This window comes from Vulpes vulpes, chromosome 8 (assembly GCF_048418805.1).
Source record: "Vulpes vulpes isolate BD-2025 chromosome 8, VulVul3, whole genome shotgun sequence".
Classification (NCBI taxonomy): domain Eukaryota; kingdom Metazoa; phylum Chordata; class Mammalia; order Carnivora; family Canidae; genus Vulpes; species Vulpes vulpes.
In genome coordinates this window covers 91,619,893-91,635,830 of record NC_132787.1, presented here as the reverse complement: position 1 = coordinate 91,635,830, position 15,938 = coordinate 91,619,893, and the positions used below count along the sequence as shown (strand labels likewise).

General features: G+C 37.4%; 1 protein-coding gene across 1 annotated transcript in view; it reads right to left on the bottom strand.

The window, feature by feature from the left end:
- The window catches only part of HADHA (hydroxyacyl-CoA dehydrogenase trifunctional multienzyme complex subunit alpha), a 48,630-nt gene that overhangs the window by 25,764 nt on the left and 6,928 nt on the right, over window positions 1-15,938 (bottom strand). The window contains exons 4-7 of the mRNA XM_025983998.2: window positions 15,255-15,388; window positions 11,774-11,912; window positions 10,684-10,803; window positions 8,401-8,503 (exon numbers count right to left, since the gene is read on the bottom strand). Of these exons, the coding sequence (XP_025839783.2) occupies window positions 8,401-8,503; window positions 10,684-10,803; window positions 11,774-11,912; window positions 15,255-15,388 (496 nt within the window). The remainder of the gene's footprint in view (window positions 1-8,400; window positions 8,504-10,683; window positions 10,804-11,773; window positions 11,913-15,254; window positions 15,389-15,938) is intronic.

Below are 15,938 nucleotides of genomic sequence, written 5' to 3'. Positions count from 1 at the left end.
CCTTAGAGTAACCATTAAAAGGGTAAAGCAAAGTAAAAGCCCAATAGTGAGGGTAAAAAATGACTAATCCAAATGAAAGAAGGAAGGAAAAACAGGACAAATAGAAAACAAGTAGCATCAAATGAAGTTGAAATGCTAGAAATGTGTTGGTATGTTGTAGAGGAAGCTAATGAAAGGTTTAAGGAAACTGGAATGTTAACATGGATTTATGATGTTAGACCTGCTCAGCCAACCTGGAAGGGTTAGAGGACACATCTTTCACCCATGACTGTAAGAGATCAATTTGGGGGAAGATGTCATGCTTGAAGGGCTGTGTCGTTATTCTTCTCTGTAGGTCACAAATCACAGTGGGAACTGCTACTGTCAATTGGGATCCCTAAATATGATGGGGATAATGGGATCCTAGGTGGCTGAGGCCAAATAGCAACACTTAACTGCCAAAGGCAAACTGAGTATGGTTATCATAATGGACAGCAGAACCAAAGTAGTAATCAGCATAGTGTGAATTATAGAGACCTATAGCATTGGCTAGTTGATCATGGCGTCCCTAGGAAAGAAATAGATGAGTTAAGTCTATTATAGTCTTACTTGATCTGTATGAGAGAATTCTAGTTCTAGTAAATAGAGGTATAACCTAAACCACCAAAGAAAGTTATGGCCCCTCATCAATTCCCTGCAATGAGTCAGTTTACAGACCCAGAACCTCTTGAATTAAGGGGAGGCTGCATTTCCATAATGGGAATATACTGTTAATCTTCATCCCAGCCTTCCCCAAAGGGATCCTATATGGTCATTAACCTTGGGGAAAGGGAAATATAGTAATCAGATTTTTGGCGGGATTACTGGACACTGGCTCTGAATCGATGCTAATTCCAGGAGACCCAAAATATCTCTCTAGGTTCACCAGTAAGATTGGGGCTTATAATGTCAAGAAATCCATGGAGTTTTAGTTCAGTTCTATCTCACAGTGGGCTTACTGGATCCCTGAACCCATCTGTGGTTATTTCTAGAATGCATAATTGGAATACACATACTTAGCAACTAGCCCCATATTAGCTCCTTGACCTGTGGAGTGAGGGATATTAAAATGCGAAAGGCCAAATGTAAGCCATTAGTACTGCCTCTACTTAGAAGAACAGTAAGCCAAAAGTAATACTGTATTCCTGGAGGGATTACAGAGATTAGTGCCACGATCAAGGACTTGAAAGATACAGGGGTGGTAGTTTCTATTCATTCAACTTGCCTATTTTGGTTTATGCATAAAATAGATGGATCATTGTAGAACAACAGTAGATTTAAACTTAATTAATTGTAGTTACTACTACAATTGTTGATGGTGTTCCAGATGTGGTTTCATTGCTGGAACAAATTAACATATTGTCCTTTTTCTGCTAGGCACTTACTGATCTAGAAAATGCTTTCTTCCTCAATAGCTCTTAGGAAGGACTACCTGAAGCAGTCTGGCCTTCAGTTGGCAATATACTGTTACTGTCTTAACCTCAGAGGTATATCAACTCTCCAGCCATATGTCATAATTTAGTCCGTAGAGATCCTGATTGTCTTTCCCTTCCACAAGATACCATGCTGGTTCATTACATTAATGATATTACACTGAATGAATCTGGCGAACAGGAAGTACCATCTACTCTAGACCTATTCATCTTAGTGTAATTTCTAGGGGTACAATGGTGTGGGGCATGCTGACATCCCTTCCTAGGTGGAGGTAAGTTGTTGCATCTGGCCCCTCCTACCACAGAAAAATATGCATAACACCTAGTGGGCCTCTTTGGATTTTAGAGGCAACATTTACTTGGGTGTGCTACTCTAGCCCCTTTACTGAATAACTTGAAGGCTACTAGTTTTGAGTGGAACCCAGGAAGAAAAGCTATTTTGGGCCCTATGATTCAGATCTGATGGTGCATGAAGGGTCAGTGGTAGATAGAGATGTGTTTGGAATCCTTGAGAGGACACTATAGGCAAATCATAGTAGACATTTAGGAATTTGGAGCAAACCCCTACATTCTCTGTGAATAACTACTCTCCTACTGAGAAAAAGCTAGTGGGCCTCAGTAGGGACTCAAAGCTTAATTAACCATGGGGCATCAGCTTACCATGGGACCTGAGCTGCCCATCATGAAATAGATATTGTCTGGCCCACTAAACCATAAAGTTCATTGAGTGTAACAGCATTCAACTTCATTATCAAATGGAATTGGTATATGTGAGAATTGGTTTGAGCAGACCCTAAAGACACAAGCTATATGAGAAAGTGACCAAACTTCCCTTACTCCTCCTTCTCTGTCCCTGTTTGCCCCTATGGCTTCAGGGGAGTTCCTTATTATTATCAGATGACTAGGGAAGATAGAGCTCAGGCCTGGTTTGTAGATAGTTCTATATGATATGCAGGCACCATCTCAAAGTACCCTACTGCAGCATTATAGTCCCTTTCTGGGGCTATTAATCCTGATTACCAAGGGGGCTTTGGGCTACCACTACACAATGGGAATAAGAAAGAGTACATCTTGAAAACCACAGATCTCTTAGGGGGTCTTTTGGTGCTAAAACAACCTCTAATTAGTTAATGGAAAACTACAACAACTCAATTCATGCAGGACTGCAAATGACCCAGACCTTCTAGGAATGAAGGTCACCCCGCTAGGCAAAGAACGATGACCAGCTGAGGTACTTCCTGAGGGCAAAAGGAATATGGAATGGGAAGGAGAAATAGGTACAACTGTGGCCACATGACTATTTGTAAAAACCGAGGAGCCCAGCCCCTGGCCAAAAACCTATGTGTGATTTTTCAGGCCCAACTACAGGCAATTACAAAGGCTTTTGCCCAGCAGGCCTCACAGGGAAAGCTGTCCTTCCCACAAGACTTGGTGTGCAGTCAAGAGACTGACTTTAAGGGGAGTTGCAGTCAATAACTGAGGTATCCCTTGCTGGCTATGGTCTTACACATATCAGCGTTCTTAGCCCAAGTACCTCATTCCTGTCTATTTGGGCCCTCCAACTAAGCTCTTCTTCAGGTACCTCTGACGAGGACTCCTTATGGGGGAAGAAAGAGAAATCTTAAAGATACTTCTACTCTGACTCAGTACTTTTCCCTTCCTAGCTCTTATCATTTTAAACAATGAAATCACAACCAAAAAGCACAAAAACTGAGAAGGATATGGCACTAAATAGGCCATGGAAAGGACATTTGTTGGCTATATGAGAGCTAAAATAAGAAGGCAGAATGTTGCCCTATTTGACCTCAGCTGGAACACGTGTACTGGGAGATTTGAATTTTTCACCACTCAGTGCCTATTAAAGACTGAAAAAGGGCAGCCTGGGTGGCTCAGCGGTTTAGCGCCGCCTTCAGCCCAGGGCGTGACCCTGGAGACCCGGGATCGAGTCCCATGTCGGGCTCCCTGCATGAAGCCTGCTTCCCCTTCTGCCTGTGTCTCTGCCTCTCTCTCTCTCTCCTCTCTGTGTATTCTCATGAATAAATAAATAAAATCTTAAAAAAAAAAAAAACAACCCAAAGCATTAAAAAAAAAAAGACTGAAAAAGCATCATAAGTGTTATTTTTGGGGTCACAACAAGTTTTAGTGGGTAGGTGAATTCTGAGATAAGGAGCCTGCAAATAATAAGGATTAACCATACTCTGATCACAAGAGCATTCAACTAGAAATCAGTAACAAAGATATCTAAAACATCTGTAAATATTTGAAAATTAAATAACATTCCCAAATTACACATGGGTCATGGGTCAAAGAAGAAACCATGGGAAATCTGAAAATATTCTGACCTTCACGGAAGTGAAAAATGTAACATTAAAATACGTAGATAAGGGATGTCTGGGTGACTCAGTGATTGAGCATCTGCCTTTGGCTCAGGGCCTGATCCCAAGATTCCGGGGATGGAGTCCCACATTGGGCTCCTTGTGTGGAACCTACTTCTCCCTCTGCCTGTATCTCTGCCTCTCTCTCTCTGTGTCTCTCATGAATAAATAAATAAAATAGATAAATCAATGCTACAAAAGAAATTAACAGTTTTAAATATTTATGTTAGAAAAAAAAGCCTAAAATCAATGATCTACACTTCTACTTTGAGAAACTAGAAAAAGAACAAATTAAACCCAAAAGCAAGCAGAAATACTGAATAGCTGAAATCAATAAATAGCAAACAAACAACAGGAAAATCAATGAAACTAAAAGCTAGACTCATCAGGGAAAAAATAAAGATGACACAAAGTATCAATATCCGGAATGAAAGAGTATAAATATCTTTACAGAGTATAAAGATCTTGAAAGAATAATACAGAAGTATTATGAAAAACTTTATTGTAACAAATTTAGCAAGTTAAATAAAATGGACAAGATCTTTGAGAAACAAACTACTCTAAGCTTGCTCAAAAAAAATGGAGAACCTGGATAGCCCTTTATCTATGAAAGAAATTGAAATCATATATAAAAACCCTCCCAACAAAGCAAACTCCAAGTCCACATATGGCTTCACTGGTGAATTCTATCAAGTATTTGAAGAAGAAATAATGCTAATACCAAATAATACCAATCTTCCAGAAAATAGGAAAAAAACATATTTTCAATTCATTTCATGAAGCCAGCATTATTCTGATGCCAACACCAAGCAAAAATATCTCAAGAAAATCATCCCTGAGACCATTCTCTCTCATGACCAGACATAAAAATCTTTTACAATTTTGGTTGATTCTGTCAATTTATAAAAAGAATAATACATTATGACCAAATGGAGTTTATTCTAAGAATGCAAGTTTAGTTCAACAGTCAAAACTCAATGTAGGGGATTCCTGGGTGGCTTAGCAGTTTAGCACCTGCCTTCGGCCCAGGGCGTGGTCCTGGGGACCGGGGATCGGGTCTCACGTCGGGCTCCCTGCATGGAGCCTGCTTCTCCCTCTGCCTGTGTCTCTGCCTCTCTCTCTGTGTCTCTCATGAATAAATAAATAAAATCTTAAAAAAAAAAAAAACTCAATGTAACTGACATTACTAATACACTAAAAAAGACAAAAATCACAAAATCATCTCATGAGATACAAAAAGAACATTTGACAACATTCAACATTTATTCTCAGCAAACTATAGATAAGAGGAAATGTCTGTAATGATAAGGGCATATATAAAAAAGCTATAGCTGACACCATACACCCTATAGCATCAGAATGAAGGTTCTTCTAATATGGGGAACAAGTTAACAATATCTGCCTCATTACTTCTAACCAATATCATACTAAAGATCTTAGCTATTGAGTAAATCAAGAAAAAAAAATAAATGCCAACCAGATGAGAAAGGAAAAAGCCAAAATGTCTTTATTTATAGGCATTATTATTTATGTAAAAATTCCTTAGAAATCTAAAGAAAAAACTACTAGAATAAATAAGTTTAGCAAAGTCACAGAATACAAGGTCCATGTATAAAAATCAATTATATTCATATACACATTAGTGGTTGATAATGAGAAATTAAAGTTTAAAAAGTATAATGTCCTAAAAGTATGAAATACCAAGGAATAATTTTAACAAACTGTATAAGACATGTTCAAAGAAAAGTAGAAAATACTGAGGAGAGAAATTAAAGATGACCTAAATAGAGAATTATACTTCTATTCATGGTGAAAAGACTCAATATTTTAAAGATGTCAATTCTCCCCAAATTGATACATTAATTCAGTGCAATTCTAATGAGAATCCTAGCATGTATTTTTGTAGTTATGGATGAGATGATTATAAAATTTATATGTAAATGCAAACAAACTAGTATAGGCAAAATAAATACTGAAAGAGAACCAAAATAGGGTTGTATCACCTGATTTCAAGATTTACTAAAACACAATAATCAGGATAGTATTATATTGGCTTAAGTAAAGATATATAGATTACTGAAGACAGCAAATCCAGATACAGATTCGAACATATGGAGTCAACTGATTTTTGACCAAGGTGTCCAGGTATTTCAATAGGGAAAGAAGAGTCTTCTCAACAAACTGTGCCAGGGCATTGTATATCCATTTGCAAAAAAACCCAAAAAACAAAACTCAATCTACTACACAGTGTATACAAAAGTTAACTTGAAATAGATCACAGACTAAAATGGAAGAACTAAACTAAGAAAATACAGGAAAAAAATCTTTGTAGTCTTGTTAAGAAAAGATTTCTTACGTACTACAATAGCATGACCCATAAACGATGCTGATACAATGGACTTCATCGAGATTAAGAATTTCTGCATTTAGATAATGAAACGACATGCCAGATAGGGAGAAAATATTTGCAAACCGCAAATCTCACACAGGACTTGTATTCTGATATAAAGAACTCTGAAAACTCAGTAATAAAAAAAAAAACAAACAAAATAGGCAAAACATCTTTACAGACATTTTACCAGAAGATATACAGAAGGCAAATCAACAAATGAAAGAAACTTAGTATCTCTGGTCATTAGGGAAATATAAATTAAAACCACAACAAGGGCACCTGGGTGGCTCAGTAGGCTAAACCTCTGCATTCAGGTCAGGTCATGATCTCAGGGTCCTGGGACAGACCCAAAAGTTGGGCCCCCTGCTCAGCAAGGAGTCTGCTTGTCTCTCTCCCTCTGCCCCTCACCCCTGCTCGTGTTCTCCCTCTCTCTCTCTTGCTCTGCTCTCTCAAATAAATAAAATCCTTTAAAAAATAAAAAAAATTAAGGAAAAAGAAACCACAATGAACTTTTACTATACTTCTATTAGAAGGTCTAAAATTAAAAAGACTGACCATGCAAAGCAGTTGGTAACTAGAACTCTTATATACTGCCAGTAGGAATGCAAAATGGTATCACCACTTTAAGAAAACAGTTTGAGGGATCCCTGGGTGGCGCAGTGGTTTAGCGCCTGCCTTTGGCCCAGGGCACGATCCTGGAGACCGGGGATCAAATCCCACGTCGGGCTCCCGGTGCATGGAGCCTGCTTCTCCCTCTGCCTATGTCTCTGCCTCTCTCTCTCTCATTCTGTGTGACTATCATAAATAAATAAAAATTAAAAAAAAAAAAAGAAAACAATTTGACAGTTTCTTTCTTTTTTTTTTTTTAAGATTTTATTTATTCATTAGAGACAGAGAGAGAGAGAGAGAGAGAGAAAGGCATAGACACAGACAGAGGGAGAAGGAGGCTCCATGCAGAGAGCCTGACATGGGACTCAATCCCAGGCCTCTAGGATCATGCCCTGGGCTGAAGATGGTGCTAAACCACTGAGCCACCCGGGCTGCCCAAGTTTGACAGTTTCTTACAAGCTACACACAAAACTATCATATAATCCAGCCAATCTACTCTCTGGTATTTGTTCAAGAGAAATGAAACACATAAAGACTTGTGAATGAATGTTCATAGCAGCTTTACTCTAAACAGCCCCAAACTGAAACAAATTTCCATCATCTGGTGAATAAACAAATTATGGTACACCTATACAAAGGAATAACACTCACCAATAAGAAGAAACAAACTGTTGAAATATGCAACAATATGGATGAATCTTAAAAGTATGATGCTAAATAAAAGACATAAAGAGCTATATACTAAAAAAACGTTCTGTTGTATGATTGTGTGGTGTTAACATAGCTATATACGTTTGTCAAAACTCAAATTGTGCATTAAAAATTGGTAAATTTGTTATTACATAAATACTATCTTAATGCTGATTTTTAGGAAATGCAAGAGGGTAAAAAAAAAAGAAATGCAAGAGGGTGATGAACACATAATTTGGAATAGTGGTTTCCTTGGGTAAGGGGAGGCAAAGAAGTTATGTGGAGGAAAGTAGCATATGAGTAGATGCCAACTACTATTAATATTCTCAAGTTACTTCATACATGTTTATTAAATTATTATAACAGACACAAAAAACGAAAGGAGGCTTATCATGAATAATGTTACACGTAATCTAAGAACAAAAAACAAGGATTTGATTCAAATTTATATTCTATTTTTTTTAAAGAATTTATTATTTATTATTTTTTAAGATTATTATTTATTATTTATTTATGAAAGACACAGAGAGAGAGAGAGGCAGAGACATAGGCAGAGGGAGAAGCAGGCTCCATGCAGGAAGCCTGATGTGGGCCTTGATATGGGGACTCCGGGATCACGCCCTGAGCCAAAGGCAGAGAGGCTCAGGCACTGAGCCACCCAGGCGTCCCTCAAATTTGTACTCTTGATGTCCAATTTGCAAAATAAAATAGAAGTTGGGGTGACTGATGTTTGGAAATGATTTAGTATTAGCCATATTTAGAAAACTTCACTCTTCAGAATGACTCATTTCTTGAGAGTCTGAATTTCACTCTAATATTTAAGATATTAATTTTTAAAAAAGTAACTTCATAAGGCCGAATTCTGAAACATGTTACCACTTACCCAGGGGTTCCACTAATTGGTCAACCAGTCCCATTCTCTTTGCTCTGTCTGCACGAATGTTTCTACCAGTCAACATCATGTCAAAAGCAGCAGGCAGACCCACCTTACAAGCAAGCAAGGATCAGAGTACAGAGGAAAAAATAATCAGTGTAACAATTATAGTTTACAAATCATTCAACTGAGCAAAATAAATATTAAAATGAGAAAAGTCAAATGAGGTTTTTATGCTATTTATCAATCAGTTAATACACATTTAGGTAACTTTTGGGATTAGACACCTTCAGTTGAAGCAAAATTGTTTGTATCTCTTAATTCAATACATAAGATTTCTGTCTAGTGAAAATGATAAAGCAGAGAAATAATTTCATGTTTTCTAAAATTGTGCATTTATATATTACTTAAAATTCCTTTAGTGGAGCTAGTGGAGACTGAGCAATCTAATAGTTTTGACCATGTCTTTGCTTATAATTTTAATTTTTAAAAAATATTTATTTAAAAAAGTATTTATTTGAGAGAGAGAGCATGCAATCATGTAAACAGGGGGAAGGGCAGAGGAAGAGGGAATCTCAAGCAGACTCCCTGCTGAGTGTGGAGCCCAAGGTGGGGCTCCATCCCAGGATCCTGAGACCATGACCTGAACTGAAATCAAGAGCTGGGATGCTTAACCGACTGAGCTACCCAGGTGCCCAGCAACATTTTATTTTATTTTATTTTATTTTTATTTTTTTTTATGATAGTGACAGAGAGAGAGAGAGAGAGAGAGAGAGAGAGAGGCAGAGGGAGAAGCAGGCTCCATGCACCGGGAGCCCGACGTGGGATTCGATCCCGGGTCTCCAGGATCGCGCCCTGGGCCAAAGGCAGGTGCCAAACCGCTGCGCCACCCAGGGATCCCCCCAGCAACATTTTAAAAAATAATTTTAGTTTAAAAATAGAACCCAGCTAGAGTTCCTTATGTATTAGAGGAATAGTTTCTAATAACATTCAAATACCAACTATTACAAAACAATGTAAGAAACCCAGCAATATTTTCTACATCTACAGGCTTATTTATTCTTTCAATAAATCCTCTTGATATTATCTATGAAGAAATGTATACTATTATCAGAAAACTAACATCATAAATCTTCCTGTTTTTCTGTGCCCGGCTCATATCAACTTCCTTCCAAAGAGTATTTCTGCTGAACCTTGTTTTCATTGAGGAATCAATAGTGCCTGAAGCTGTAGGGTTCAGTGGGATATTAAGATTGCTCTGCAGTCCCCAGGTCTGACTGTTCTTTCCTTAAGAATTCAAAAGCCTGATTGGCTTCTTTTGGTTCTATAGAATACAGCAATGAAATCATCCAAATCAGGAGAAAGATCTGCCTCTTCTATGTATCATGAAATATGACCCAGGGATTTGAAAAACTGGTAAGATGGTACTGTGTACAGAAGGAACAAACTACATACAAGTTCAACGGGCACCTGGCTGGCTCAGTCAGTTGTAAATGCAACCTTTCTTTCATTTTTTAAGATTTTATTTATTTATTCCTGAGAGAGAGAGGCAGAGACACAGGCAGAGGGAGAAGCAGGCTCCTCACAGTGAGCCCAAAGTGAGACTTGATTCCAGGACCCCAGCATCATGCCCTGAGCCCAAGGCAGATGGTCAGTCACTGAGCCACTCAGGCATCCCAGTGCATGCAACTCTTGATGTTGGGGTTGTAAGATTGAGCCGCACACTGGGTTTAGAGATTTCTTAAAAATAAAATCTTAAAAAAATAAAAGAAAAAAAATCTATAAGTTCCAGAAAGGCAGACATGTATATTATTTACCTTTAAACCTCTTCAGGGATTAATAAAGGACCTCAATCAATAATTCTGATCAAGGACTTGGGGTGCCTGGATGGCTCAGTCGTTTAAGCATACAACTCTTGATTTCAGCTTAGGTCATGATCCCAGGATTGTGGGATCAAGGCCTGCATGGAGCTCAATGCTCCGCATGGAGTCTGCTTGAGATTCTCTCACTCCTTCTCCCTCTGCCCCTCCTACTGCTCATGCATGTGCTCTCTTTCTTTAAATAAGTAAAATCTTTTTAAAAAAATGATTTTGATCAAGGAATTAAAAAAAAGTAGAATTGAAAAAATAAATACCAGTAATAAAATTTGTTATAGATCCTATATACCCATATTTTACTTTGTTTCTAAATTTTACAATGAAGACCCAAATTGTGCCTTTTGTACCAGAGGAAATAGATCTAAAGTGGCCTATAGGTATTGAGGTTCTAAAAGTCAAGGGGATTTAAACTCACCATTTTGGGCAGCCTTTGTGTGCCTCCTGCTCCTGGTAAGATCCCCAGCAAGACTTCAGGGGCACCTAATACTGTTTTTCTATCTTTGGTTGCTATTCTATATTGGCAGGAAATGGCAAGCTTCAAACAAATGAAAGAAAATCAGAATGTTAGAAAGTGTAACTTTATAATATCTTAGGATATGTGAGGGTCTAAAGATTATTCACAAAACAGGAATGTATTTGATACCTTCTACAATTTACCTTTCCAGCCTTATTTCATACTCTCCTCCTAATTTACTAACCTTTCCTGGGGTTCTGGATCTCTTTAAAAATCTGCTGAAAGCTATGGAAGCTTTCAATAGAAAAATGCACACACACACACTGTGCACTATATACTGCACTCCAAGTTAAGAAGGCCCATACCCTACAGAGACCCTCCTTTTTAATCCAGCAGGCCTACTTAATAGTGATTTAAATAGGTTTTGCTTACCCTTGTCTTTGCTTACACCATATATGAAATGATTTTTTCCCCAATATTTTCTGATTAATCAAATTCTGCCCATCTTTTAGGACAGATATAGGTTTCCCTAGTTAATATTTGTGAAAGTGTCTTAACATAGAGCTCAGCATGTGATAAATACTCAATAAATGTTATTTTATTTTCCCTTCTCCTTTTCTACATGCTTCAGATTAATAAGCATCTCTTCTCTCAGATCTTACATTATTCACCATCTTACTGCTCACAAAGCACTTACACACATTTTAGGCTGTGTGTCTCATCTAGACTAAAGTAGCTCAGCAGCACGGATCACACTACTGAATCTTTGCCCTGCAAACTTGAACCTGGTTCTTGGAATTGAAAGAGACCTTGGAGATCTAGTTCAAATCTTCTCAATTTATAAAAATGAAAACATCACACTTTGGTTTATTTGCTCTGTGCCATGAAATAAGGATTGAAACCTATCCAGAAGTTTAACAACTAAAAAGAAAGCTGATTCTCCGCTTAGAACTTTTTGCAAGCAAAATAATAGCAACCTACAGGTTTGGCAGCTTGTAATCCCCATCAATATGCTGAACAGTGTTTCAATGACTTTGGTAGAAATGCATACCTCGAGTCCTCCTCCTAAGCAGGCTCCACTGATGGCAGCCACAATAGGCTTTGTGGACTTCTCAAGTTTCTCAAACATTCTCTGTCCTTCCTGTGATATTCGTGTTACCTCTTCATGGGTCTTACAAGAAGCTAACATGCTGCAGTAAACAAAGCAGAGAAGAGAGAGAGCGAAAAAAGATAAAATTATACACTACTCTGTTCAATACTTCATCCACTGTATCCTTCCATATAATCTACCAATATTTGATAGTGAATCTTAAAATGCTCAGAAGTTTAAGAATATTTTGCCTCAGATAGCACTAATATCAGCGACATCATCTCTCCAGAAAGAATGTTAGATTTCTGGATCTAGAGAACATGAAACAAAACATGCTGCTTAATTTTATTTTCTATTAAAAACCATTAGATTAAAAGGCTCTGTACATGAGAAAAATCATCTTCTGGTAAATATTTTTCACTATCACATCAACCATTTTCACTATCAAGTAACTTGCAGACTGAAGAGCAATCAAAATGACAGTGAAAAAAGCTTTAAAGTTATTTATAGATCTCCCAATGATTAAAAAAGATCCACTACAGTAATGTTTTACTCCATGTCCCTTAGTTTGTTTGTTTCATTTGCTACTCGGTTCATATTTAAACTGTGGATTTTGTATGTATGACCAAAGAGAATCAGTTTTCGTCATTTTATAAATGGGGAGTTGCTCAGCTAGCCTCATTGAAGCTGTATTTTCCTCTGGTACAGGAAACTACTGCCAGGTACATCAGTGTCTTGCCAGCCTCAAATAACTGAGCTAGAAGAAAAAGCACTTGATACAGATAATTTCACTTTTTCTAAAAAATAAGCATTAAATATCTATAAATTCTTAATTACCATATGCAAATGAAAAAGAGTACACAATGTGGAGCAAGGTTTAAAACTATATAAACACCTGAAGTACAAATTACGAAGGCTCTAATGCTGGCTTATTGTTGCCTAAGATACAAAGAATAATATACCAAATACTTGTGGGATGCCTGGGTGGCTCAGCAGTTGAACGTCTGCCTTTGGCTTAGGGTGTGATCCCGGGGCCCAGGGATTGAGTCCCACATCGGGCTCCCTGCATAGAGCCTGCTTCTCCCTCTACCTGTGTCTCTGCCTCTCTCTCTGTACCTTAAAAATAACAACAAATACTCGTATACTGACAGAATTAACCACCATTAACATTTTAGCCCATTAAATTAACACTAGCATTTCACCTCCTTATAAATGCTTTTTTTTTTTTTTAAAGATTTTATTTATTTATTCATAGAGACACACAGAGAGAAAGGCAGAGAGAAAGGTCTCCAAGATCACACCCCAGGCTGTAGGCGGCGCTAAACCGCTGCACCACTGGGGCTGCCCCTTATAAATGCTTTAAAGAACTGTAAACAAATTATATATACCTAAATCCTACCATTTAAAAAAAAAGAAAGAAAATATTAGCTGCATCACTAGAGTTCCCTTTGACAACCTCTGCAAGTCCTACCAGCCACTTCATTTACCCTAAAGCAACCATTCTCAAATGTAGACTATCCCTCTATGTCTAGGAGATCCTTCTACATTTTTTTATCCATAAATAACAAAAAATTTCATGATTTTAAAATGCTTACACAAACTATGTATTGTACAGAACATTCTGCAACTTGCTTTTCAAAAAAAATTTAACAATACCTTTTTGAGCTCTAACATTATGTTTATGGATCTAGTTAATTCCTTTGAACTGTTTTGTAGTATTTTATCATGTGAAAAGTTCTACAGTTTACTTACTTTTCCATTTCCCTACTGATTGACATTTAATTGCTTCAAATTCTTCATTATTTTAAATTACATAGGGCTGAATATCCTTACACATGGGTCCTTAAAAACAAAGGGTGGGATTTCTCTAGCATATATATAGCCAGACAAAGTATCACTGAATTATGAAATACATATATATTCAATTTTATTAAATGCTGCCAAACGTTTTCCAAAGTTGTTGTACCAACGGCATTCCTACTAGTAATAGATTAACTTTCTCATGTCCCCCAAGTCCTTGCTAACACAGTATTTTCAAACATATTTGTTGGTCTGTTGAGTTAAAAAACAAAAAGGGCACCTCATTGTTAGTTTTTTTTAATTAAAAAAAATTTTTTTAAAAAGCTTTTATTTATTTACTCATGAGAGACACAGAAAGAGAGGCAAAGACATAGGCAGAGGGAGAAGTAGGCCCCCTGCGGGGAGCCCAATGTGGGACTTGATCTCAGGACCCCGGATCACAACCTGAGCCAAAGGAAGATACTCAACCACCGAGCCACACAGGTGCCCCTGTTAGTTTAATTTTATAGTATATTTTATTCTACTCAAATATTTTTCTTGGAACTGCTTTCAACTTCTTTAAGGAAAGGGTAGGCTTACATGGTTTAAACAAAAAGCCCTTCTTTTGTTTTTCAAAATTTTTAAAATTTAAATTCAATTAATTAACATATCATGTATTATTGGTCTCAGAGGTAGAAGTCAGTGATTCACCCGGTACTTATTACATCACGTGCCTTCCTTAATGTCCATCACCCAGTTACTCCATCCCCCCTACCTCCTTCCTCTCCAGAGACCCTCAGTTTGTTGCCTATGATTAAGTCTTGTAATAGTTTGTTTCCTTCTCTGATTTTTATTTTTTCCTCCCTTCCTCTATAATTCTGTTTTGTTTCTTAAATTCCACGAGTGAGATATTCTAATTGTCTGATTGACTTATTTCACTTAGCATAATATATTCTAGTTCCATCCACATTGTTGGAAATGGCAAAATTTCATTTTTTTGAGGGGTCAGTGGCATTCCATTGTATATGTTTGGCTATTGTGGACATTGTTGCTATAAACACTGAGGTTGCAGGTGCCCCTTCAGATCACTACATTTGTATCTCTGGGGTAAGTACCCAGTATGCAATTGCTGGGTTGCAGGGCAGCTGTGACCAGAATGGCTCCAGAGTGGCTGCACCAGCTTGCATTCCCACCAACAGTGTAAGAGGGTTCCACCTTCTCAGTATTCTCACCAAACCCCCCCTCTTTTAAATCAATTACATCTGTGAAAATAACTTAAAAGAAAACTTCTGGGGCACCCTGGGTGGCTCAGTTGGTTAAGCTTCCATCTTCAGCTCAGGTATGATCCCGGGGTCATAGGATGGAGCCCCGCATTGTGCTCCCCCTGCTTCTCCGTCTTCCACTGCTCCCTCTTCCAGCTCATGCTCTCTCTCTCTCTCTTGTTCTCTCTCAAATAAATAAAATCTTTTGTGATGACCACTGGGTGTTATACTATATATTGGCAAACTGATTTTAAATTAAAAAATAAAATCTTTTAAAAAAGGAAAAGAGAAAACTTTCAGAGAATTTACTTCTACCTTCTTTTCAGAGGAGGAATGATTAGGCCTAAGAAACATACTATTAGCCAAGATAAAAGTTGACTTCTTTATTTCTGAAAACTTACTTGATGTCAGCACCTGCAATAAAGCAGCCTGGCTTCGTAGAGATAAGGACAGCACTTCTGATTTGATCACTAGCCCAGATTTCATTCATTACTTCCATGAATTCTGATTGTAGTTCTTTATTCAGTGTATTTACCTGCCAAAGGGAAATATATATAAGTCTAAGGCTTTAAATCTGAAGTATAAGATGTGTAAATTACCATGAAATGCTATTTTGATTATAGTAAGTTTGTTTATCCAGCAGATAATATACTGTTAGAAGAAAGGCAGGGAGGGGGAAAAAACCCTTAAACTCAGTAGCTTTCTCTTCAGCTTTAGCCAATTATAAGTACCCTGACTTTAAAAATAGGTCTACTCAATGGAGGAACTCAGGGTCATATTCCTAAGAGTTTGAATCATATATGGGCTATAAATAAATCTATGCACGTTTGTTGGTATGGAAAAATTTCTATAATATTAAGAAAAAAGGAATCAAAATTAGACAAATAGTGCGATCTTATTTTGTAAATATCATGTTGAAACTGGATTGTTTGCCTTTGGGTTTACAGTATGAATGACTTGTTATTTTCTTCTGTATAGCTTTCAAACTTCCCACTAGAGGCATGTATTGATTCTGTATTCAGAAAAAAATGCACAATTTAGAAAATTCTGAAAAAATATCTTAAGTTTGAATCATTGGTCAGTGG